The sequence below is a fragment of the Abrus precatorius genome, unplaced genomic scaffold (genome assembly GCF_003935025.1).
Source record: "Abrus precatorius isolate BTA unplaced genomic scaffold, Abrus_2018 Scaffold6, whole genome shotgun sequence".
NCBI lineage: Eukaryota > Viridiplantae > Streptophyta > Magnoliopsida > Fabales > Fabaceae > Abrus > Abrus precatorius.
This window is the reverse complement of record NW_020874406.1, coordinates 11,501,739-11,529,479: the sequence shown is the minus strand read 5'-3', so window position 1 is coordinate 11,529,479 and position 27,741 is coordinate 11,501,739. Positions and strand designations below refer to the sequence as shown.

Below are 27,741 nucleotides of genomic sequence, written 5' to 3'. Positions count from 1 at the left end.
TTCCAGACATAAGTAAAGTCCCTTCTTTTTCTCTCCATGAACGATAGTGTGTTTCTACGACAATTCCTGCATTCTCTGATTAGATAGCAACCTTTTACTGGAACAGCCAGAAGATAAAGTTGTGAAAAGAAACAGATGGGTCTGTCATTGGCCTTTAGACCTTAGACAGTAAGGTGGTTTACTTCTAATAGATAAATATTTTTTTTCCTTCATGGTGGCAATTGTCAAATCCTGTGGCATGTTTGGAAGATTCGTAAATATCAGCTAATATTTTTCATTTTTGGTATAATTATGTTTGAATTTGTGAACATCGATAATTTATTTAAACCCCTCAGCATTAGTCTACAGATCCACCCCTAGCTAATGACTAGCTTAATTTCTAGTCTAGCAATAGCTAACGAGCAAATCAATTCTTTCTTCCTTAGCATACAATGTGACTTGAGTTTCAGGTTGGAAATATGAAATTTTAATGTGGGGTTTATGAGGTGATTTCTTCAACCACAACAGCTAACTTTTGTGGTGTGGTTCTTGTTAGAATCATTCAACTTATTAAGTAGCATGAAAAATGTTAGGTGATTAGGATGGATAGGAAAGGCATAAGGCATACCCGTCTATATGAATTTCACGTACAGGATGCGATTAATCCAATCTTTAGCGTTTTTGAATGACCCAAGTTTCAGGTTATAGTTCAGAAAATCATTTGCGTTGGACAATTGAGTAACCGTGCTAAGAGCCCCTTCTCTCCTTTCCCCTTGCCACCCTCCTCTTTTTACCTTCTCCATTTTTAGTCTCTCCTTCTCTGCACATTTGTGTTTCTGCTGCCAATCACTGTTGTTTTTGCCACCATGCACCGTTGTCACTAACGCAACCTAAGTCGCTGACGCCACTCCCTTTGGTGGCACCTCCTTGCAAATTTTCCTCTTTCAACCTTTCTTGTCATCAAAGAGATTAGTATTATTCTGACAATTAAAAATTATAATAATTTGATATGAGTGAATAATTTTATTTATTAGTTGCGTATTTAAATTTATTTAATTTGTATTTAAATGTAATTATTGTAGAAATGAATAGATTTTTTTTAATAATTATGTTCTAATAAAATAATATAAATTGAATAATAAATACATTAGAAATTTTAAAATAGAAAAAAGAGAATCAATAATTAAATAAGCATAAATATTTATTAAATAAGTTGATATATTATATATAATTTATGTTTTGTATTTAAAATATAATTAATAATTTTAGATATATAATTATTAAATTAAAAATGAGTTATATTTAAATACATATATAATTGTTATTTAGAATATATATATATATATATATATATATATATATTAGATAGTTTATTACTATTACATTATGAAATAATAATTTTTTATATAGAAAAAATATTAATAAGCAATATAATAGTGTTATATTACTAGTTTAGAATTAATTAAATAATAATATGATGATTATTACATTTATAAATCAATAATGATTATAGTTAATATTGATTACAAATTATAAATACAATTTTTTTCTCTGCATGTTGATAAGATCAATTTTATGCATAATTATAAATAAAAAGTATTATATATAATAGAATTTGTGTATGCATTTGATTTATAATATAAAAACATTAATTTTATGATTGAGTGAGAACTTTCCTTTATGAAATTTTTTATAAAATTATATATATATATTTTTTTGCTAAACATCAATATTTTATTAAAGACATTTAGAGTACAAGGATTACTCTAACACGTTACAACTCTAAAGAAAATTAATAATATATGTCAAAGGATCATTAATTCAATTCACAATCGATCTCTTCAAATGCTTTCTTGTAAGCAATTATCAAGATACATTTTTCAAGCATTTGGCTCAAGCTTTAATCCCTTTTTAAAATTGTTTTTCATAAATTTAGATCAAGCCTGTAACTTGAAGTTGGAATCGTGCTTCTTCCTTCTCGCCTTGTAAAATACACTTGTAACATTAATTCTTTCCTACACTATTGCCTTAACAACAATATTAGATTGAGAAAATTTTAGTTCTGATTTAACACGTGATTAGTCTCATTTAATCCAATTTTATATTTTTATAAAATTATATGATTGATATATAATTATAAACTCTTTATTTTATAATAATTACTTTAAATAAATTATATCTAAATAATTTTTTTAATTATCACGATTATAAATATTTGAATAATATAAAATAATTGCGCTAGATAAAAAAATTATATGTATAAAATAAAAATTACAAATTGTATATATTTTAAATAAGTCTTTTTTATTTTATAATTATATTAATTTGTTTGGGTGCAATTGATTAGTAATAAATTGTAATAAATCACAAAATATTGATTATTTGATTTATAAATAAATTATAAAATATTGTAATATTTATTAAAAATATAATTACAAAAGATTTTTTTTACTAATAAAATAATTAAAAATAAGTTGAAATTGAAGATAAAAATTTGAGTACTATTCATGTTATTAGTTATAATTAGTTTGAGAGTTATTAGACCAATATAAATATAAATTTAATTATTATTGTTATTATTATTATTATTATTATTTATTAAAAAATTATAAAAAATTATAAAAAATTTGATTAGTAATCGTTAGGAAATTATTAAATATTTTCTTATATTGTTATTGATTATGAGTTATTGTATTTAGAAGTTAGAAAATTATGTAATTTTTACTATATGAGAGTATTATTTTATTTAAAGATTAAGAAAATATTAAAAATTTAAATATTAATTATTTTATTATTAGTATTTTACATAAAGATGATCTATTGATATAATTTTTTGATATGATATTGAATATTATTGTTATTCTTATTTATTAATTAACTAATTGTAGTTAAAATTATTTGTAGATGGCCTCATCTTTTAGGTAGAGAAGGATCATTAATTTTAGACCAAAGAATCCTTCATTATTGCGATTTTAGAGCATTCACATATCTGAGTACATTTGGGATGGTTAAGATCATGCTATTTTAAAGGTTAGGAAGAGTCAATTTATTTCAGTTGATTTGGAAGGTTTTCTAGCTAGGATCCTTCCCCATCTCGAGCTTGTTGGATTTGTTGGAATTATATAGTTATGTCAGTTTTCATTAGAACTTTTATTGATCATTAAACTAGTGGAGAGATAAAGGCTAGAGACACATACATTCTATCTACCTGCTAGAGAGTGTATAATCACTTTACAAGACATTTCCAATTTTTTGGGGTTGCAAATTGATGGAAGACCAACAATAGCCTCCATTGGAGATGAATATGCACAGATGGTTAAGGAAAGCCTTGGGATTCAACTTAAGCGTGATGTCTTTGTAGGTAGCTTCCTGAAGATAAGTTGGTTAGATAATATTTTTATCCACATTGTGATGCATGATCATAGTCCTCTCCAAATTACTCATTTTGCAAGAGCTTATATGTTGTCGTTGATTTGAGGGTTTATGTTGAGTGACTACTCTAGCTTTACTTTCGAATTTTGCTATTACTAATCAATATAGTTGAGGGTCTACAGTTCTGAGAGTTTTGTATCAAGAGCTTTGCATGACCACCAACATTGATTAGACCAATATAGGAGGCCTCGCTACATTGGTTGTCATGTAGGCATAGAATAGATTCCCCTAGTTAGTGCTTGGTAATCCCCCACACATAAGGCCATCTTTCATATATTGTGAGGTATTGTATGCATTTAACTTTGTATTGGTTGATTAAGATACTAGGATTAACCATTTTTTCTCATATAATGGTTATGTAACATTTTTTGTAGGTGGTTATCATACCAAATTTACAGGAAGGAAAAGAAAGATCTTCATTATTATAGATATAAATTTAATCATCCGAGTCGTAAGGAGGTATTATTTAAAATTTTGGTATGTATAGTATTATTATTTATGTTTGTTATTCATTTTAATATTAAAAAGATTTAATATTTGTTGATGACTTTCAAATTGTATGGCAACCATTTACAACTCAGTTAATTAATTCGTTGCTAGCAATATGTCGTGAGGGTATGGATTTGTGAAGGGTTGTAGTGCCCCTTATATATTTCCAAGTGTGTGAGTAGAACCAACTTGATCGAGTCATATGTTAGTTTGGTATGGTTCAACACATACCTCATGATCTATTTCAGTCAGATGCAATACATGACTTGACACTTTGAGAGAAGATATCAGAGAACTAGCAGGACAAACTTAGGGATGTATTACAAATTTGGGAGAATAAGAGAGATTGGATCATAACTAATGACCTATATATTAGTTTGTTCATTTTTAACTATGATTATATATGATGATATAGAGCCCACACTTGACGTTCAATGACTAAGGATGCAGTTGTTGCATCATTACTTGTAAGTGTATTATACGTAGAAATTTGTTATTTTCTTATTTTTAAAAACCTAATTTTTTTTTTATTGTTATGTTATTGCAAGGTAATGATGGTCTTGAGAGAGTCTACTACTTGATTAGTGATGGGCATAACACTTTTATTTTTTAAGAGATAAGGGGTTTGTGCCATTAGAACTTAATGCATTATGATTATTTAAACTAAATAATTCAAGTTATACTCTAATGACATTCACTACAATACAACCATAATGAAGATGTACATATTAATTATTTGGGTTTTGTTAAGGACATTAATGTACATAATAACTAATTTACTGGCAATTCTAACATCTTTATTTAGGGTATGACTCAACAAAATTCATTTCATTCCTAATACAAATTAATTTTGGTCTTCTCTTACTTTTTGTTCTTTCCTCATGAGGCATCGACTTTCACTCATGTACTGTAAGAATGTTCCTTTCATTTTTCAAGAGAAACTATTACGATGAGTATGCATTGGCCCATATTAGACTAAATAAATCATGTCAACATATTATTAAAAATCAATGCTACCAACTTTTGTTTTTTGTTATATTTTGGACATTCTGCAGCTATTAAGGAGTTAGACTTTTTATTTTGGATATGTATTAGATGTTCTAGTTTTGAGATTATAATATGTTGGAGTTTGATTATTTTTGTTGAGTTATAAATCAATCCTAACAAAGTTATCATATTTTAGAATAATAAAAATATAGAGGAGAAAGGAGATGCATGAAACACTTGTAAGAAGCCGCAAGACATAAGGAGAGAAAATATGCACAAAACTCTCGTAAAAGACCACAAGTAGAGAAGCAGCGAGGTAGTCACTTGAGTTAGAATGGTGAGGTTATTCCAAGTCACCACGAATAGCAAAAAGAAGCAATACAAAAGGGTGATTTTAGTGGACAATCTTTTGGTACCATATATAGTCACAAGTTTGATAAGGGGGGATCATTACAGTCCCGTCATTCTCATTGTTATAGGTATACTTTTTGCCTGTTATCACTTGTCTTTGTCTAGTACCTTATAGTAAGCCCTCTAGAGGGATGACATAAAAAAAAGAAGACTTTATCTCTTTTTACAACAGCCTCGTGGACGGAAGATTCATTCAAGATGATTGGGTGGGGTTTAGCCTCTTCAAACTTCGGTTGATGCGGATTGAGCAACTGAAAGGGATGATGCTTCTGCCAGCCGCCTTGCTAGCCCAGTCTTTTCTCTCTGAAAATGGAGATCGAAGAGCAGCAGACAACGCTGGGAGATCTTCTACTAATTACTCCAAAGGCTTATATGCAACGCATTGAATTTATTCCAATTTGTACTAACCCAACGCACTCATTTAAGCCTACTACCTTTCGTTTCGTCCCAAACGTAACGAGCTAACCTAAACCTACTCTATCCAGTCTAAGGCCTTCTTTTCTTTCCTTGCTGCGCTTTCTTGCAGCAGTTCCTGAGGTAGAAGGAATGGGATGGTGATCCGGGCTATTTCTCTTAAGCTAAAGTAGATTGATTTGGCACAGGACGCAGAGGGGTATTTGAGCCTGAAAAATGAGAGGAAATTCCTATTACACGACTCACTAACTCTCACGATGTGTGTATCTTATTTAATCTTAAAGCAACACACTCCTTTGTATTTGCTTATTATCTTGACAAGTGCTCTTCTCCCTAGATGAAGTGTTAGTTGTTGCTACACCTGTTGGTAATTTTTTTTATAATTGATTATGTTTATTGCTCTAGTGAGGTATCAATTTGGGCAAAAAATTGACAGTTAATCTTATTGTTCTTGATTTGATGGACTTTGATATAATTTTGGGCATGAATTGGTTGACTTCTTGCTATGCTACTTTAGACTATCATAATAAAACTATAAAATTTGAGGTACCTGGAAAATTAGCTTCATAATAGGAGAGCAATGTGAGACACCATATAAGATAATTTCAGTGATAAAAGCTAAAAAGTTACTATAGAAAGGTTGTCAAGGATATTTAGTTGTGGTAAAAGATACTCAAGTAGTTGAACTAAAGTTAGATGACATCTCAGTGGTGTATAAGTTTCCTAATATTTTTTCTAAGAAATTCCTTAGTTTACCACCTGACATGGAGATTAAGTTTTCTGTAGATTTGGTTCCTAGCACCCTAACCAATGTCCTAGGAATTTCATTGCCTCGCATTGAGAACTTGTTTGATCAACTATAGGGAGCTTAGTGTTTCACAAATATTGACTTGCTATATTTAGGTATCATTAATTAAAAATTAAGAAGGAAGACATCATGAAGATAACTTTTTGCACTTGCTACGAACACTATGAATTTCTTGTTATTGCCTTTGGACTAACAAATGCCCTAACATCATTTATGGACTTGATGAATTTATTTTTTAAATCATTCTTGGATCATTTTGTTATTATTTTTATTGATGATATTCTAGTTTACTCAAGAAACATAGAAGAGCATGAAGACCACCTAAGGTTGGTTTTGCAGACCTTAAGAAAACATTAATTATATGTCAAATTCTCTAAATGTTAATTTTGGTTAGATAACGTGAAATTCTTTGGACATGTTGTGTCTAAGATGGAATTAGTGTTGACCTAAAAAAGATAGAAGCAGTTCAAACATAGTCTAACTTATCACAATAAAAGAGATTAAGGATTTTCTAGGCTTGGTAGGGTATTATCGTTGTTTTTGTGAATGATTTTTCTCAACTTGCATTTTCTTTGACTAAATTGACTCAAAAGAAAGTTGAGTTCCAATGGTTTGACACTTATGAAGAGAGTTTTTAACAGTTAAAAGATTGCTTGACTTCTACACCAATTCTAGCTTTGCCTTCATGTGGAAGTGGCTACATAGTTTATTGTAATGCTTCTAGAGTTGGCTTTAGTTGTGTTTTTATGCAACATGACTGGTCTAGATAACTCAAAAGGGGCATGAATGAAGTTATCCCACTCACAATTTAGAAATGGTAATAGTAGTCTTTGCTTTAAAGATTTGGAGACATTATTTTTATGGCGAGATTTGTGAAATTTATACTAACTATAAGAGCCTTAAGTATATTTTCAGTAGCGAGAATTAAATTTAAGGAAAAGGAGATGAACGAAACTCTTGAAGGATTATGATTACATGATCATAAATTATCCTAACAAGGCAAACATGGTTTGAGTAAAAAGTCCATGAGTAATCTTGAATACTTAGCTGAGTAGAAGGGACCTATGATTAAGGAATTTCAAGAGCTGGTTGAAAGTGAAGTACAATTTGAGTTTACTTATAAATTGTTGGTGGCTTTCTTTTAAGTTCACTCTAACTTAAAAGATGATATAAAAAGGGTTCAAGATTAAGACCCCCAATTAATGAAGACAATAAAAAGGGTTAAATGAGGAAATAAATTTGAATTCTTGATCAATTTTGAGGGTGTTTTATGTGTTAGATCTCGTCAATGTGTGCTTAATATTGACAATTTGAGGCAACAAATTTTGGAAGAGGCTCATCATTCATCTTATACTATCTATTCTAGTACTAATAAGATATATCAAGACTTGTGAGGATTTTATTGGTAGGAAGAAATGAAAAAGGATGTAGCAAAATTTGTTTCTAATGTTTAGTGTGCCAACAAATGAAGGTAGAGCACCAAAAACTAACAAGATTGCTTCAGTCTATTGAGGAATTTGAGTGGAACTAGGAAGGTATTGTTATAAATTTTGTAATAGGCTTACCTCAAACTTCAAAAGGTTGCAAATTTGTTTAGGTGATTGCAGAATCATTGTCTATTATTTCAAATAGAAGAACTCAATTCACTACTCATATTTGGAAGTATTTCCAAGCTGCACTCATTTGAACCTTAACAACTTTTTATTCTCAAATAGATGGTCAATCTAAAAGGACGATACAAATTCTAAAAGATATGTTTCACAATTGTGTTATAGATCTTGGAGGAAGTTGGGATAAATGCTTTCCCTTGATGAAGTTTGCTTATAAGAGTAGTTATCAATCTATCATACAAATGGCATCATTTGAAACCTTGTATGGAAGATGGTGAAAATCACCAATCAGTTGGTTTAAAGCAAGGAAGGCTAAGCTTGTGGGTTTAGAATTGGTTCAAGATATAATTGAGTAGGTTAAGTTGATTCGTGAACGTTTAGTTATTACTTAAGTTAGACAAAAGTCTTATTCAGATCGAAGGCAATGTCCATTAAAGTTTGGAGTAGGAGATCGTGTGTTTCTCCCATGAAAGAAGTTTTGCATTTTGGCAAAAACGATAAGCTAAGCCCTAGATTCATTGGGCCATTTGAGATTTTAGAGAGTTAGTCCTATAGCATATCTATTGGCTTTCCCCCAAAATCTATTAGAGGATAAATTTTCTTTTAAGGAAGGAAGATTGAAATGCACCTTTCATTAAAATAAAATAAAAAAAAATAAGGAAAGGGAGGAACAACTTGTGTAAATTAAAAGGGGGATGACAATTACCTATTTTCAATTTACTCCTTTGCACTACACGTACACCACCTCTTCCTCTTCAATTCTTCTTCCCTATTCATGACACTAACACACTGTCAATCTCATCGCCCTCAATTTAGTTATTGGTAGGTTCTTTCATTTTTCCATGTAAATGTTCATTATTTTTGCTTTAACTTATCTTTTAGGGATTCTAGAAAAATCTTGTAATTCATTTTTTTTCCTTTGACATAGAAAAATTTAGATAAATTTTTGGAGTTAAAGATAGTGCTCTAAGGAGAAAGGGATGTTACCCCTTCAAGAGAAAATTTCTATTTAGGGTTCCTAAAACTTGCACTTTTTTAGGATTCTGGAGTAGTCCTGTGAAACGAGTTAATTAGTTTTTATTGTTTGTGAGTGGATAATGATCATAGTAGCTTATTTTTAATTATTGCCATAAAATTATTAACTTGAGAAAAAATAAGTCTTAAATTTATTTCTTAATTATGTGAAAGTTTATTGGATTTATATTTTTTTTAATTATATGACTTTATTTTGAAAAGTGTGAGATATATGTTTTAATTGATAATATTAAATTGTGAGATATATGCACTAAGACTTTTATTATTGAAAATAAATTTAATTTATGTATGGGAACAACTTTTTGTTATATATATATATTGGAGGATTTATGCTAGAACCTCGTAACCGTTAGCATAAATAATGGCCTAGGTGCACTTAGTTATACTTTGGAAGAAGAAAACTACTCGTTAGATGGAGTTGTCACTGCATGGAGAGGGTTATTAACGAGGTGCAGTTGCTCCCAATCAAGATTAATTATGACATAATGTATATCAAGAGAAGGATACCCCTCAGATAGAGGAAAAGGCTCCCCTTGGAAGGAGATGATTATCAATGAGGTGAAACTACCTTGGGCATTGGTTCTCTTATGAGTTATCCTGATAATATTATATTGGCATTTACTTTTATGATGTTTTAAGAAACTTTCATCATTTAACTTCTGCTTTTGCATACTTTATTATAAGACTCGTGATTAAATCAATATTTTTACTTAACAATGTAAACTTATAAACGTTTGATCATGACCAAACTTTTGAAAGAACAGTTACAATAAATTTCTTTTAAAATAGTATGCTTAAAATAAGTTATATGATTGCGAATTTCTCGTGTGATATTTATTTTCTTTTTTGTTAATTGTGGTGGGACTCACCTCGTATTTATTTAATATTTACAAATTATCAGGTGGTGAAGTTATAAGTTATTAGGAACATCAGTCTATCTTAGTAGAATCTCTATTAATAGTCCTCCATTGTTGTGGCCTTGATACTTTTATTTTTGTTATGTTTTAGACATTTTGCCATTTTTTAAGAGTTAGACTTTTCTATTTTGGATATGTATTAAATGTTCTAATTTTGATATTAAAATATGTTGTAGTTTGATTGGTTTTAGTTGAATTATAAATCAATCCAGATAGGTTATCATATTTTGGAATAATAAAATACATAGAAAATGCTGAATTTTTGGAAAATTTGTCGTATTACTTGATTGAAAAGATTTTATTGTCTCATGTTTTGGTTTCTAAATAGGTTTGTCAAGTTAAGTGGTACTTTTAGGTAACTTAGCCTTTGTGTGGTCACTGGCTCATTTTTGAATTGTGACAAAACTATTTCCATGTTGATAGAGTTTCTTTTTTAATAGTAACAAAAGCTAGTAGAAAAACAGACTTATTTCTATTTTGTATTGTTGCAATTAGCAATGTGTGACTATACTTACTATATAAAAATATATCATCTACTTAAATTACTAATTTACAAAAGTTGAAAGCTTCCTTACATTGTCTAAATAACAAAAATAAATGTTCAAGAACTCTAAATTTTTTGTCCATTTTATGATCAATGACATACTTTTTTGTTTTAATTTTATAAACAGATCTAAGAACATGTAATTACATATACTTCAATCATCTTAATAATGTAGCATATGATTTATCCTAATCACCAAACACTCTTGCAATTGTCTTCCAAGCTTTTTTGTACAAAATTTTATATCCAAATTAAGCAATCATCCTCTTACGAGTTAAACTTATAGGCACCAATGATTCTTGATTCACTATGCCTACACCAAATACAACAAATCGACATGTAATAATGTATCAAACCAACATTTTAAATATTTTAAAAAATACACATTTTATTTATATATGTACTTACCAATAATGCATGAACAAATTAAATTTGAATTAGACTTTATTATCTTAAGATATTATAGGATTCACACATATATGTATTTCATTCTACCTCGTATATTCACTTATTTGAACTTTTAAGTAATGATGTTCTTACTCTCTGTAAATAATCATTATTATAATTCAAATACTTCACATGTAACTTTGTTAATTTTGATTCAATTACAAAATAATTCTTATGTAGTATCATAGCATATTGTTTTAATGCATTTTTAACTTCTTCTTTAGAGTCAAATAACAAACTAACATACAATGGATATCCTTGAACCCATAAATTTAACTAATTTGAATCTTTTGCCTCCATTTCTTGATTTGGCTATTCCCAATTAATATACATGAGTGTGGACTTACATTTCAAAAAGAAATTTCACAGTCACCTACATTAAAACCTTATCAATATTCATCATTCAAACTTACATAAGTTTATAAGTCATAAGTATTTCAATCATTAACAATATATTGAAACTTTATTATGGTAAATTTAAGTTTGAATCAAAATCATCATACAAGTATCAAATGAACTATCTAATAGAATCTATCTTCATCAAAATTCTTATCATCATCATCCAAATCTTCATATTTATTTTCATTTTCATTTCCTTAAAATTACAATAATTTAGTAAATATGTATTCTTATAATAATAATTTAAATAAAAAATAAATTAATAAATATATTTGTAGATCTTATAACTGGTATACACCATGTTAACATTATTAGTTTGTGACATTGATAAATTTAAGTCTAATATCTAAGCAAATTCTAAACTCTCGCTAAACACAATGTCGACATATAATTTAATAACGATTATATTACTTTTGGTTGATATGTACTGAACATACAATTAACGTATTCATCGTCATATATATCCAATGCAATGTATTATCTAGCACTTGAATCAATAAAAAAAAATATTAAAATTAATCTAGATATAATATGATTATGAAAAATATTCAATTTCTTATGAATTTTTCTTTTCAAAATATCAAAATCTATCATTTTTCTTATCTTAATCATTTATTTGTTTCCTTCAAAAGTTAGATCTTTATTTCTTTCAAATATTATTCTATTTCAATATAAAATAACAATTTCACTCATCTTACATTTGTTTAAAAAATTCTAACATAATATTATTTAATATGTCTGATTTATTTAAATAATATAATAAATATTTCATAAATGATTTAATATATTCTAATTTAGTAAATACCACTAAGTAATACTTTATTTTTATTCAATTCATTCATCAATTTATTAATTTAACAATATTCCCTAAGTAATAATATAAAAAAATCAATTTAATATTTTCATCAATTCAAATTAATTTTAACTCGAAATTAATATACAAATTTACTTTACATATTATAATTCATTTAATTTTAACTTAAATAATTAAATAAGTTACAATTTAATTGTGAGACAGAAAATAATTAAACTTATTCAAATGAGTTTAACTAAAATAACTAAATTAATATTTTTTTGATATTATTATTAAAATAATAAAATTAAACTTATTCATATTTTTAACTAATAAATATTAAAAGCATTAATAAAAAATTACTAATCTGATACTCTTGTACTTCTCCAAATTAATATTTTAGATATTCTAAATTAATGTCCCATAAACGCATCTTGATCATTATTTATATACTATTTTTTCAAATAAAAGAGTGTACTTCATTTTACCTATGGGATATAAAAACATGGCACCACCTCATCAAGTTTCATCAGTACAGAATATGAAACTTACAAGATTATGATATATGGCATAATTTATGTAAATTTTATCCTTGTAAGATACAAAAAATTTTGGATGTGACACGTGCCGCAGTCAACCCAAAATGCATATGCCCCAAAATTGATTATGTGGTTTCTTTTTAAAGTCAAAATTAGTTGGCCCAAAACCTTGGCAATTAGCAGTTTTTCATAATATGTGAACCTAAATAGAGTATTTGCCCTTAAGATCGTTTGGGCCAGACTTACTACTTAGGGCCCATTACTACCGAATCTATCGACTAGAGTCTGAGGTTTATTGACCCCGCGAAAAAAAAAAGGATTATGAGGTTTAACTACGATGTAGTCTGAGACCTACTTCAAATGTAAAAAAAAAACCGTAAAATTACATATGTTCATGAATTTTAAAAAATATATCGTTTATTATGTGGGCATATAATTTATTACAATTTTAATCTTTAATATTTTAATTAAAAATCGTAATTTTTCACTTTTGTAAATATATTCCTAGTTTAAAAAGCGACCTAGGGCTTCAATTATATAGTATTTTGGTAAATAATACATAGTATCAAATAATATGTATTTCATTAATCAATTTAGTATCGAGATAAAAAAAAATTCAATAAGTTTTACGCGTAAAATTGAAAATGAATGCATATATTTTCAAATTTATTTTTTTATTAATGTACAAAATTAATCCTTTATTTTTTGGATTAAAAAGAAAAAAAAAAAACCGTTTAGGCAAAGCGCAACGGAAGGTTGGGTCCGGTATAGCGTCTTAAACGTGACTCTGGATGACGCAAAATCCTAACCACAAAGAATAGCCTCAGAACAACGATTGCTCCTTTTGATTATTGTTTATATGTTTACAATATACAATAGGAATTGATTACACGTGGCACATGTAAAAAACATTTTCATGAATTATTTTATTTGAATTAAATAGAACTGAAGAACGGATAAGAAAGGTTGGAATTGTAGAGACTGACTCTACTGTGGTGATTTCATGAAACCATGGATTTCGCTTTAGCATACACAGCTTCAACTTCTTTAAACCTCCAATCTCACCATCTCTTTGCTGCATTCAGATCAAAACCGTTTCTCTCTCTGTCTAACACTTATTCGTCCAAACGCATTCGAAAGAGTTCTTCGATTGTTCGATCTCAATCTGAAAATGGAGCTCTGGTTGCTTCTGAGAAGCCCGACACAAACTACGGAAGACAATATTTCCCCCTCGCCGCTGTTGTAGGCCAAGTAATTAACAACTCTTCCGTTTTTCCATCAAAATTATGTGTATATTGCCTGCAAATTTTAGTTCTCTGCGGAAATTAATTAGGTGTTTGTTTGCTTAGCTTGCATCGAGTGTAGTTTTTGTAACGAGTGCTTGCTTATCTTCGTTGGTGTGGCATTGCCTTCTGAATATAACTTGCTCTATATATTTGCCTTATGAATATTAATTTGTTGTAAAACATTAGCATAATTTACCTCGTGGTTAATTTGTGACGGTGGAAAGGTATAATGTGAACTTTTTCCATAGAAGAAAGTGTGGCGTGAGGGTGCATGGTTGTTGTTAAACGAAAAAGGAGTTTGCATAAACAATTCATTGAATTGTGTTTTTAACTTCCAGAGATGATGGAAGTGGAGAGAGAATTGGCAGATAGATAGCTCTAGATTGTGTCAACTTTATTTTTTAAGTATTTCCGAGGATTACAACTTTTTAACGATTTAATGATCGAATATGAAAATGCAAATCATTTTGGTTCTCTCTTGAAGGATGAACTTCACAAATTCTAGTTGTTTTGCAGGATTCTATAAAAACTGCTCTCTTACTTGGGGCCATTGACCCTGGGATTGGTGGAATTGCCATATCAGGAAAGCGAGGAACTGCCAAAACTGTAATGGCACGTGGATTGCATGCAATACTTCCTCCTATTGAAGTAGTAGTAGGTTCCATAGCCAATGCAGATCCATCCTACCCAGAAGAGTAAGGTCACTGGCTTTTTCCATTTATAAGAGACAGTTTACCAGTTTTGAGAAGTAAAATTAAAATTACAATTCTAACACGCAAAGGAAAAACCAGATAATATAAGGTGACATGCTGTTTTCTATGCCATAAATACAAGTAGATAAGATCTTAAGGGAGGAACACATTAATGTTCTTTTCTTATGGGGTGATTTTGTTTGTACTGTTCCAGTGGAACATGATTTTGTCATTCGTAAGTGACAATGCTGTGATGCTGTTAATTGTTCATACTGCATATCCACTTGCTAAATTTGCCATATTCTAGGAGCCCAAACTATGTGATTGAAAAAATCCTACTCTATCTGTTGCGGGTTGAGGACTCCTCCCCCTTCTTCAAACTCGTCATCTTTGATATGTACCAACTCAGCCTAGTAGTTAGAACCAGAAATAATAAATCCCAGAAATCTATTGCATTCCTTTTTTTCTGGTGAAGAGTTATCAAATCAATTTAGGTAACCCTGATTGACATAAAACGTTCTACTTGTGATGAAGCTCTTTTTATTGATCCCTTTTTCTATTTTTGTAAATATTTGACTTAAAAACCTTATTGGATTCTTCTCTTTCTTCTGGTCCTTTAATTTAAATTTATAGATCAAGAGGTTAATATTTGTAGGTGGGAAGATGGTCTCACCCAACGCCTGGAATATGATTCTGATGGAAATATCAAAACTCGTATTATCAAGTCTCCCTTTGTTCAGGTACTGTTCAGCAAGTAAGCTTTGCATATACCTCATTATGTTCAATCATCCAAGGTTCATTTTCTTCTTGCTATCTTGAAGGATTTCTTTTTCTATTGAAAAGAAAAATCTCATATTAATTTATACTTCAGATTCCTCTTGGAGTCACAGAGGACAGGCTCATTGGATCTGTTGATGTTGAGGAGTCTGTGAAAACAGGCACAACTGTTTTTCAGCCTGGCTTACTTGCAGAAGCTCATAGAGGTGTTTTGTATGTTGATGAAATTAATCTTTTGGATGAGGGTATTAGTAATTTGCTCCTTAATGTATTGACCGAAGGAGTAAATACTGTTGAAAGAGAGGGGATCAGCTTCAGGCACCCTTGCAGGCCCCTTCTCATAGCCACCTATAACCCAGATGAGGGTGCTGTTCGTGAACATCTGCTAGATCGCATTGCAATTAATCTAAGGTACTGCTGTAATTGACTTCTTTAATTTTTTCAGCCCAACCCCCAACCCCCACCCTCACAAGGGACGTTACCTGTGGGGATGGTGAGCATAGGCTAAAGTATTTCTCTGAAATTGAATTATTTTTTGGGGTGAGTTAAACACTAAATAGGCAACATCTAGAGTTTGATTAAAAATGTCATGAAACCATCACTCTGTTACCATCTTTAAATGATGGCATTCTTGTACCTCTTTTCCGCCACCTTTTCTTGCACTGACTATGATCCTTTTTCTTTCTTATCCTTAAGTCCAACTTTTAACACTTATGATTTGGCAACTAACATGGTAAAAAATACCTTTTGAAAAAAAATTTAAATTACCATAACTAAATGGGTAAAATAAACCCTGGCTTCATACATATTTAATGAAATGAATTATCAAAAATTTGATCAGCTCTTTTATTTCTAACTATGCACTCTCTGCAGCGCAGACCTGCCAATGAGTTTTGAAAACCGTGTTGCAGCTGTTGGAGTTGCAACAGAGTTTCAGGAGAACAGTAGCCAAGTATTTCAGATGGTTGAAGAGGAAACAGACAATGCAAAAACTCAGGTAATTTTACAAGGAAAATAGATCAGAAAGGTGAAGAACAAATAGAAAAGGATAGGAAATTTATTCAATATCAATCTCCATGAATCTGAATCAGGATGATTGCAGAATCTAGAGGGAAATGGAAAAACACAAGTTACAGATAATCTTTCACAACCCCAGGAAATCTCCCTCCCAACCTCTACTCCAAATCCTAACTAATCTCTATTATATCCCTCCTACTATTTATTCCCTGGAATTTCTCCCTGTCTTTACTAATGCAGTTAAGACCTTTAACTAACTAACTAACTGTTAATACAGTCATCAATGACTTAAACTGTTCCTGGTTTGTTTACAGTAGAAACTGACCAAGTTTCTATTCCCCTGTGCTAACCCTTATTCATCCTAACATACACCTTTTTAAGTGGGGTCTGCTAATTGGAAGACGAAAAGTAAAGTATTTGTTAAGATGTCTCACACAGGCTAGAAAGGGTCATAAGACTTGAACTAGCATTTAGTATTAAGTTCTAATGTTTAGTCTATTTCTAATATGATATTATAGCCTATCCAGTTTTGATGTTAGGCTATTAGCAAATGTTCATGTCTTCATAGCCATGAGAAGGTGTGTTAAGATATCTCACGTTAACTAAGAATATTGCCAAAGTAGTCTTTGTAACATGAACTTAGCCTGTAATGTTGAAAACATTACAAATAGGTTCACATTCATAACATCATTTTCACAAAATGAATGAGGGGCAAACCAGCAAAGATAAACAGCAAGGACTTACAGAGATGAATCCTAAATCTATATTTTGAAGTTGAGTCCCACAGATGATATTTTGTACACCCTATGACCAAATTACTGATTTTATAATGTATGTTGGTCTAGTTCCTACTCCTGCTATTTGAATTTTTTTCATCTGTTTAAATTTGCTTAATATTTACCTAGTGCAGATCATCTTGGCTAGAGAGTATCTGAAGGATGTTACTGTTAGCAAAGAACAATTGAAATACCTGGTTATTGAAGCTTTACGAGGTGGTTGCCAGGTAAATTCTATGCAACTCTTCCTACACTTAAGCAAGACCTATTTATGTGGTACTTTGATGTACTCTACAGATTTGCAGAAGTTACTTCCATTTATTGTCTCTTAAGGAAAGCAACCAATAATACTGTGCCATGCCATGAAATAAACCAGCTCTTGATTGCCTTATTCTTCTGTCAACTGCAGATGAAAACATCCTTCCATGATTTTGGTTAAATATTAAATTATTAATTATTTTGTGAAGCTTCACAGCAACCAAGAGAATGGAACAAGCAAACATTGCTCAATCATCTATCATTGTCTAAGTATCCCTGTTGTTTTCTTAAACGTAAAATGAAAACAGAAGGCAGAGAAAAATAATTGGTAAAAAGGCTCCTCATAATTTTATTGAATGAACTTGAATTTAAATACATAACAGATGAGATCATATCCCACAATTCTAGTAACAAAATAACAAACTTTGGTAACTACTAGCTGAAAGATAAAAACAACTTATCCACTAACATCTAGTAATCAGAATCTGGCTAACAAGATAATCTTTGACTTATTCAAATTAATAAAAAACTGTAGAAAAAACTCCAACAGCTTTCTAAAGGCACGTTTCAACACTCCTCCTTGCCTTGGAACCTGCAAACTCCAAGTTTATTCCTCAAAAACTCAAACCTATTAAGTGGAAAAGACTTGGTAAAGATATTAGCAGCTTGGTCTTCAGTTGTGCCATAAACCATACTTATATCTCCATTTTCCTGCACCTCTCTTAAATAAAACAATTTTACATTGAAATGTTTAGTCTTTCCATGAAACACAGATTGTGTGATATTGAAATTGCAACTTGATTATTGACCCAAATTTCTGTGCTTTGGTCTTACTTTAAGCTTAAATCTGCCAAGATATTCCTTAACCAAATAGCTTGATTAACAGCTGCTGCTGCGGCAATGAATTCAGCTTCTACTGTGACTAAGCTACAATCTCTTGCTTTTTGCAACACCAAGAGAAAATACTTGAACTCATGTTAAAACAATAGCATGCAGTACTCTTCATATTATCCAAGTTACATGCCCAATCACTGTTAGAAAAACTGAATAACTTAAAATTTTGTACCTTTAAGTACTTGACTCCATAGTTGATAGTTCCTTTGATGTATCTTAAAACTCTCTTTGCTGCCTTCAAATGCAATTCACTGGAACAATGCATGAACCTTGACAGCAAGCTAACTGAAAATAAAATGTCAGGCCTTGAAGCTGTAAGATACATTAGACACCCAATCAAGCTCCTAAAATGAGCTTTGTCAACTCTATTAAATCCATCATCTTTGATGAACTTCTCCTTTTAATCCATAGGAGTGTTCATTGTTTTGGATTCATCAAGCTGGAGTTTTTTTAGGATCTCTTTTGCATATTTTCTTTGATAAATGAAGATCTCATTCTTCTTTTGAGTGATCTCCATGCCCAAAAAATAAGTCAAAAGACCAAGATCCGTCATTTCAAAGACATTCTTCATTTCTTGCTTGATATCATCAATTAGTGCTAGGTTGCTTCCTGACACCAAAAGATCATTAAAATACAAAGAAATGGTTAAAATATACTATCTACAAACAAGGAAGATAAGGGTAGTACCAAATAGAAGGTGTTCTTCTCCAACCATCATATGAGTTCAAAATCTGATAATTCCCAAACTTGACTCCAACATAGGTGTCTCGGGCATCCTTCTTTCAGTGTCATTGAGTCTTTGTTTTCTCACTTATTTAACGAAGTATCTATTGAGTTATTACATTGTGATATTTGTTAGTTTGCTAAATATCATCGCATTACTTTTCATCCTAATAATCACAAAAGTATTGAACCATTTGATCTTATTCATTCATATGTATGGGGTCTTGCTTCTAATGTTAATATCTCTGGCACAAAAGTTTGTGTCCTTTATTAATGACTATACTAGGGTTACATGCAATATTGTTACAATCGGGATCCTACCTAGGATCGGGAGGAGGGTCAAAAATCGTAAATCGTGGGATCGTAAAATAAATTGTAAGATCCTACCAAACATGTAAAACTATACTTAAATATATATATAAGCATAAAAAATAACATACATAAAGAAATTAATGTCTAAATCACATAACTTAATTAAACATGACTTAAAAGTCATAGATTCTAGATCCAATACAACACATAATTAGTCAAATTAGTACTGATCTACAATAAATTTTGCAAGCTCCAATTTTATAATTGAAACACCATTCCAAGACCCAATTTTATAAAATTATACACAACTAGAAATAATATTCTGTTAATCAAAATTCTTAATCTTACCTCATAGTACTTTAATTATTTTCTTTATTTTTAGCATTTTTACTATTGTTATTAACATTTTTACTACCACAAAATATTATAATATTTGTTATTGTTATTACTACTGTTATGATTATTATCACTTGATTTTTTCTTCACTACTATTATAATTACTATTATTGCTATAGTTACTAATATATTAAAATCTATAATTTAACTTTAATGTATTTCCAACTTTGTCTGCATTTAATTAAAAATGGAAAAATTGAATTATAATTTAACTAGAAATTATAGTTATATGTCTTGATTGTTTGCACAACTAAAACATAATAATTATGTTCTAAATCAATTTCATGCGTCTTTAAAACTCTGGTTAACATTATCATATAAAACATAATAAAAACTTGGTTTCATATCATTGTCACCATCAAGTAGCCGCAAGCACCAACCAACAGCAAACACCAACCGACCAGACCAGTCTGGGTCACACAGAAGAAAGAAGATGAGAGATTGTGTCACATGGAAGAGAGAAGATGAGAGAATGGGTTGCAAGGGAAAAAATGAGAGAATGGGTCGCACAAAAGAGAGAAGATGAGAGAAAGGGAAAAAATTGGGAAAAAAATTACCCTAGAACTATTTTTAAAAACCGGGTCAGAAAAACCCGTCCCAAAAATCCAACCCGCAAAAGCCCAACCCAAAAATCCAAGGCCAGAATCTGACCCAGAAACCCGCACCTAGGATCGGATCGGATCGTGATCCTATGGGAGAAGATCGAGATCCCAGCCGATCTTACAGATTTGCGATCCCAGTTTTAATCAAGATCGCGAGGGAGGTTTAGGGTCGTAAAATCGTACGATCTTACAATTTTAATCGTGATTTTAACAACATTGGTTACATGGATATTTCTTATGAAAGACGAATTAGAGGTGTTCCAAGTGTTTGAGAATTTTTACAGAATGGTTCACAAGTAATTTGGAAGACCAATTAAAAGGCTGCACTTAAATAATGGAAAGGACTATGTAAACCAAAGTTTCTCTAACTTTCTCAAAGATAAGGGTATTATTCATGAGCTCACTTGTGTAGATTCTCCACAACCAAATTAAGTCGCAGAAAGGAAAAATTGTCACCTCCTTGAAGTTGCTAGAACATTGCTATTCCAAATGTCTTTCTAAAGTCCTATTGGGGAGAGGCTGTCTTGACTGCTGCCTACTTGATAAATAGGTTACCCTCTTGCATCCTAAATGGTGTTAGTCTTGTCCAACTTATGAATTATTTCTTTCCTACTTTTCCTATTATGACTAGTCTTCAAAGTCGAGTCTTTGGATGTTGTGTTCTTGTCCATATTCATGGTCCTCATCAAGGAAAATTAGCTCCTCAAGCTGTCAAGTATATCTTCATAGGTTATTCTCTTAACAAGAAGGGGTACAAATGTTATCACCCATAAATTCGTCGTTCTACATCTCTATAGATGTAACCTTTTATGAAACAATGTCCTTCTACATTAATACTTAGCTTTAGGGGGAGATTTGTTTAGAAGTTGAGTCCTTCAATGAGTCATTATTTTTCCTCTTATGCAAGACTTGACTAATGAGAGTGATACTACCCTTGACGAAAGCAAGAATTCTGAATAAGCAGCACAGAGCACAAGCTGAAGACAAATTCTTTGTGCTCCAATATCAGCAAAGACAACAACTTGACTTGGTCCAAAAGTAACTCCAATTGCACGAACCAAAGGTAAGTACTCCTATTCTTAATTCTATACACAGATCCTTAGATATTTCTGATGAAAAGGGAAAAGAACCTGTCCAAAATATCCCATATCCTAATTTGTGTCTTCTAAACACCTTTCTGTGCAACACTAAAGCCATTGATTCCATTAGAGTCCCTACTTCAATACAAAAAGTCTTAAAGGATGAGAGTTGTGTTCAAGCCATGAAAGAAGAAATGAGTGCATTAGAAAGAAATGAGACATGAGAGATTGAATAAGGCATTGTATGGACTCAAGCAATCTTCTCGTGCTTGGTTTGAAATGTTTACAAAGGCTATGGTATCCTTGGGGTACAAGCAAAGTCAAGGTGATCACACTCTCTTCATAAAACATTCTCGAGATGGTAAACTAAAGAAGAGGTTAGCTGCTCAATTTGAGATGAAGGTCCTTGGAAAGTTGAATTACTTCCTTGGAATAGAAATTGTCTACTCTCAATAAGGTATCTTTATCTCACAAAGGAAATACATCCTTGACCTTCTTAAGGTAACTGGAAAGTTGGGATGCAAGACCATTGGAACTTTTATAGAGCAAAATCACCAAATTGAGAATGATGAGGATAGCCCAAAGGTGAAAAAGGCACAATATCAGAGGCTATTGGGAAAAGTCAAATATCTATCTCACACCAGACAAGATATAGCTTATGTTGTTAGTGTGGTTAGCCAATTCATGCATGATCCTTGATAAAGACATTTGCAAGTAGTAAATAGAATCTTTCAATACTTGAAGGCAACCCAGAGGAGATCCACCACAGAATATTGTATGTTTCTGGGAAGAAATTTAGTATCTTGGAGGAGTAGAAAAACAAAATGTGGTTGCAAAGTCAAGTGCAAATATAGAATTTAGAGCTATGGTTCAAGGGTTGTGTGAATTGTTATGGGCAAAGATCATTCTAGATGACCTCAAAGTAAAGTTTGTAGTCCCTATGAAATTGTTATGTGATAATAGATTTGCTATTAGCATAGCTTATAATCCAGTTCAACATGACCGAACCAAGCACTTCATTAAGGAGAAACTAGATAGGGGTCCTATAGCCACATTATTTATCCTCTCCGGACTTCAATTAATAAATACATTCACCAAGGGGATTCCCACCGATCCGTTTTGAGAACTAACTTGCAAGCTGAGAATGATAGATATCCAATCACTAACTTGAGGGAGAGTGTTGTGATTACCATAATTAGGCCAGATTTGTTTCTTTAATTAAGATAATTGATTAGCCATGATTTGTGCAATTTTTTTATGACCCTCTTGTAATTACTTTAATTAGGGTAGAATTAGCCTATAAATACAGTGTAAAACTCCCCTGTATAATCATCAATTGAATACAGAATTATTCAAATCCTTCCTTCTATAGTTTTTCTTTTTCAAGTATTATGATGATCACTTAGTTGAGGTTATTAATAACAGATCTTTATTGTACATGCCAAAATGAGGCTTTTCTTTCCCTTATACTGTTTTATTACCTTGGCATAAGTTCATGAGTATATTTCATTTATGATAGCATGTAAATTATACTTGTCAGATGGAAGAGCAAGAGAGAGGAAGAACTAGGCTATATAAAGAGATAGAAGTTAAAAAGCTTTTGCTTCAATGTATAATTTCAAATTTTTGATTCGGTGATACCACGGGAGACTTAAAACAAATTTTTGAAACATCGAGACATGACACTTTGTCATTCTACAAATACTCAATTCAAGAGAAAAACATAGCAATTAATTTGCTTTCACTCAGTACAGTAGTATGTAGACCAAACCAATTTGTAAATCCTTGTCATGTGGATTGATAATTTTGAATACTTGTAATGAACAACAGGGACACAGAGCTGAGCTATTTGCTGCTCGTGTTGCGAAGTGCTTAGCTGCTCTGGAGGGACGTGAAAAGGTTTATGTGGATGACCTAAAAAAAGCTGTAAGCTTTCTTTGAAATTTGAATGCAACATTTTGGTATGTTGATTACACCTTCTGCTGGCTTTGTAGTTCTTACTATCTCCTCTAGGAACATAAAGTATCAGTAGTTTAAATTATGGCAGTTTGTTCAGTACCGTTCCTTTTTGTGAGGGTTCCAGTATCACTTAGCAATTAGGGTCACTATTTTTTTATTTTATTTTTTTGCTAGAAATTAGGGTCACTATTTAGCCACATGTTGTACTTGAAATATAAAATTCAGCTTCTTTTTTTTTAATTTCTTTCAATTAAATATGACATCTGGATAAATATTTCCCACTAATTTTTAAAAGAAAGGGTGCCAAAAGAATCTCCTTGAATTACACGCCCCAAAAGGTGTTTGATTTCACTATTAACATTTCTAAAACATAAGTTGATGATTTGGTTCTGGCTGATCAGGATTTGTTTAAATTTATTTTTATTACCCCAGCTTTATGATCTCAAGTTTAATGATATATAGGATTTTATAAAGTGAAAACATGATGGAGAAAATGTTCTGAAAAAACTTCATGCTACTCTACAATTAACATTCAGCACATACATCTCTATAGTACTTTTTGAAAATAAGAACCTATCCAATTAATTGTTTATCATATATTTTCTGATACAGGTAGAATTGGTCATTCTTCCCCGATCAATCATTGCTGAGAACCCACCAGAGCAACAAAATCAGCAGCCTCCCCCTCCCCCTCCTCCACAAAATCAAGAATCTGGTGAAGAAGAGAATGAAGAGGAAGAAGAAGAGGTTAAATCAAACCATCTTTCAAGTTAAATAAAGTTTTTGAGGAAAATCCCTTTTGAAAGTAATAGACTTTGGTCCATTTACCACAGAATATTATTAGCCATGTAAAGTCCAGTGGGTTTCCTTTCTTTCTAAATTTTGTGAATGGACTTATTTGCTTGATATTTTGTTACTCAAGAAATGAATGGAATATTCAACGATGCCTCTTAGTTTTCACATTCACCTTGCTTTACTTATAAATCTTTTGATATTATTGTCTTTCTATACAGGATGACAAGGATGAAGAGAATGAACAACAGCAAGAACAATTACCTGAAGAGTTTATCTTTGATGCCGAAGGGGGCTTGGTGGATGAAAAACTCCTCTTCTTTGCCCAACAAGCACAGAGACGCCGTGGGAGGGCCGGAAGGGCAAAAAATGTTATATTTTCAGAGGACAGAGGCCGATACATCAAGCCAATGCTTCCAAAGGTTGGTAATTTTGGTGAATGCAATTTAGTTATCTAATTCAATGATTTGATTAGTGTCTGTATCCACTTGCTTTGATATCATTGTAGTCTAATTTGACTATTGCAATAACCATTAACTAGTTGTCCTTGACTGCCAAGATTACTTTCGTTTTCATTAAGAATTTGTATAGTGTGTGCATTTTTTTTGTCCAACAAATGTTACTATTTGCAGGGCCCTGTAAAGAGATTAGCAGTTGATGCAACCCTTAGAGCTGCGGCACCATATCAAAAATTGCGAAGGGCAAAAGACTCTAAAAACAATAGAAAAGTATTTGTTGAGAAAACTGATATGAGGGCAAAGAGAATGGCACGTAAAGCAGGAGCATTGGTACATATGTTCTCTTGCCTCAGAACTTGAATTTACAGTAATTAATTTGAAATATATATATGTTATCTCCAGTCTACCCTGATCTTCCGCCTATGTGCTCTAACATATTCTCATCTTTCCTTATCATCCTCTTATTCTTCTCCTATTATCTCTGCCCTTTAAACTCTTATTTTTTAAAATAGTTTTATAATTTTGCCCACATGTTACTGTGTGCTTATGTCTATTTGATGCTAGGCAAAGCCTTAAGAGCATCTGTATTTGGCCAGAGTAATTTTTATTTGACTAGGCAAGTATAGAATATAATTTAAATCTCAAATTTAGTCTGCTGTGAATTAGAGAAATATTGAACTTGTTTGTGGTCAATTTTATACATTTTCTTAGAGAATGTTTATTATTTTAGGTGATATTTGTGGTTGATGCAAGTGGAAGCATGGCATTGAACAGGATGCAGAATGCAAAAGGTGCAGCACTTAAGCTTCTGGCTGAAAGTTATACAAGCAGGGATCAGGTGAGCCGGCCACATAATTTCCAAACAATTAGGAGTTTATTTATAATTGATTGATGAATGAAAATGAGGCATTAAATTATTCTCAGAAATTACATATGCCAATCCACCCTGTATGTTTCACATATGAATTCTCAAACAGAAGACAAAACATACAGTTTGAGTGATGAAACTTATAATGCACACCTAATGGAGAATAGTGCTACTTTTTCACCACAATAGAATTTAAGCAGTTTATAAATTATTGGTACAGCTGCAAATCCTTGAACCAGAATCACTATGTTAGAATGGAACAATAAATTTGATTTACTTATGTCATTCACCATATGCAGCTAAATCTAAACATATAAGAGCTGAATTGATGATATGCTGAGTATTCAAGACATGTCAGATTCAGGGCATCACAATTGAGTTGAACTGATTGACAGTTTCTCATTTGAAATCTGTGCAAGAATTTTGATCAAATCACGCATCTCAATATACCAGACCAAGATTAAAACACAATTCATTTTTATGATGCTGTCTAAATAATCTTATTTCAAATAATTATTTCAATTGTTAAATAGGTATCCATAATTCCATTCCGTGGAGACGCAGCCGAAGTTCTCCTGCCACCTTCTAGATCAATCGCAATGGCAAGGAAACGTCTTGAAAGGCTTCCGTGTGGTGGGGGGTCCCCTCTTGCGCATGGTCTTACCACAGTATGCAGATCTTTTGCTTCTAATTGACTCCCTGGATATCACATTTTCAATGCCTTAGCTAAATCTTTTTAAACTTGCTAATTCTTATTTATGGAAAACATTTAGGCTGTTAGGGTTGGATTAAATGCGGAGAAAAGTGGTGATGTTGGACGTGTAATGATCGTTGCAATCACTGATGGCAGAGCCAATATATCATTGAAAAGGTCAACTGACCCTGAAGCTGCTGCTGCAACTGATTCCCCTAAACCTTCAGCCCAAGAATTGAAGGTACAGTTAAGCTTACAGGAAAGTTTAAGAACATGTTATCCAGCGTAGTGTGGAAGCCAGTGATAATAAATTCAAGACTGGTAATATCATTTCTAATAATAACAGTATAGTGTAGTTTTACATCATTCCTTTAAATGTCCATTATCTACTTTTACCATTTTGTAATGAACGTGGGCAGAATTATTAACATGTGAGATAGAAATAAGCATCTTGTTAATTTGTTTTCTTATTTTCTTTAAGGCGAAAAGTTATACGTTATTTTTTATCTAATTATTTTACTCGCACGATCTGAAATCTGTATGATATATATATATATATATCCTACTTGTCTCATTCTGAACTGTTAAACTTTGTTTTAATGAAGGATGAAATTCTTGAGGTGGCTGGGAAGATATATAAAGCAGGAATGTCTCTCCTTGTCATCGACACTGAAAATAAGTTTGTCTCAACGGGTTTTGCCAAGGAGATTGCTAGAGTTGCCCAAGGTTTGTGTTCTACAATTTTACTTAATTGATGTATTGAATTTCTGAAATAGAAGAAAAATTTATTCATAACAAAAAAAAACCTTCATCTTCAGGGAAGTATTATTATTTGCCGAATGCTTCGGACGCTGTTATCTCATCGGCAACGAAGGAAGCTTTATCAGCTTTGAAAAATTCATGACACCAAAAGAATTAAGCAGCCAAGCTCGACCATTTCCCCCGTACCTGATTAATGTCAATGTAAATGGTGCCACTATTATGATGGGAAGAAGAAATCATACGGTTAATTGATTACATACTGGTTATTGATATCCTTGGGGTTAAGAGAGTGAAACCTCTTAGGGCTTAGACAGGGGAGTCAAGTTGTATTTAGTTGAGGAAGTGCATTGGCGAAAATGAAACGTATTTGAAGCCTGTGCCAACGTAACAGTAATTTTGATTTATGGAAATGTCAACCAATCTGAGCCATGATGGTTTCTTGGTTGTGGAGGTTATAAAAAGATTAAAAAAATTAAACATAACCTCTTAAAACAGATTTTAACCATTCAAAAATTGATATTTTTTTCTTAAAACATTTAGTTAATAAAAATATAACATTTTTATTTTATATGTTTAAAACTTTAACGGTTAA

The 27,741-nt window shown here is 31.4% G+C and overlaps 1 protein-coding gene across 2 annotated transcripts; it reads left to right on the top strand.

Annotated features, from left to right (window-relative positions):
* Window positions 1-13,544: 13,544 nt before the first annotated feature.
* On the top strand, window positions 13,545-27,578 carry LOC113870006 (magnesium-chelatase subunit ChlD, chloroplastic). Of its 2 annotated transcripts, none has more exons than XM_027506591.1 (15): window positions 13,545-14,055; window positions 14,607-14,785; window positions 15,438-15,522; window positions 15,654-15,970; window positions 16,433-16,556; window positions 17,487-17,579; window positions 23,447-23,542; window positions 24,188-24,322; window positions 24,589-24,789; window positions 25,000-25,155; window positions 25,556-25,663; window positions 26,227-26,361; window positions 26,467-26,628; window positions 26,993-27,113; window positions 27,206-27,578. In XM_027506591.1, the coding sequence occupies exons 1-15, from the start codon at window positions 13,816-13,818 to the stop codon at window positions 27,289-27,291; spliced, it is 2,238 nt and encodes a 745-aa protein (XP_027362392.1). In that variant the 5' UTR covers window positions 13,545-13,815; the 3' UTR covers window positions 27,292-27,578. The 2 variants fall into 2 exon arrangements, with proteins under 2 accessions (XP_027362392.1, XP_027362394.1); XM_027506593.1 differs by having other exon boundaries at window positions 13,938-14,055; window positions 14,596-14,785; window positions 27,206-27,576.
* The last annotated feature ends 163 nt before the right edge of the window (window positions 27,579-27,741 follow it).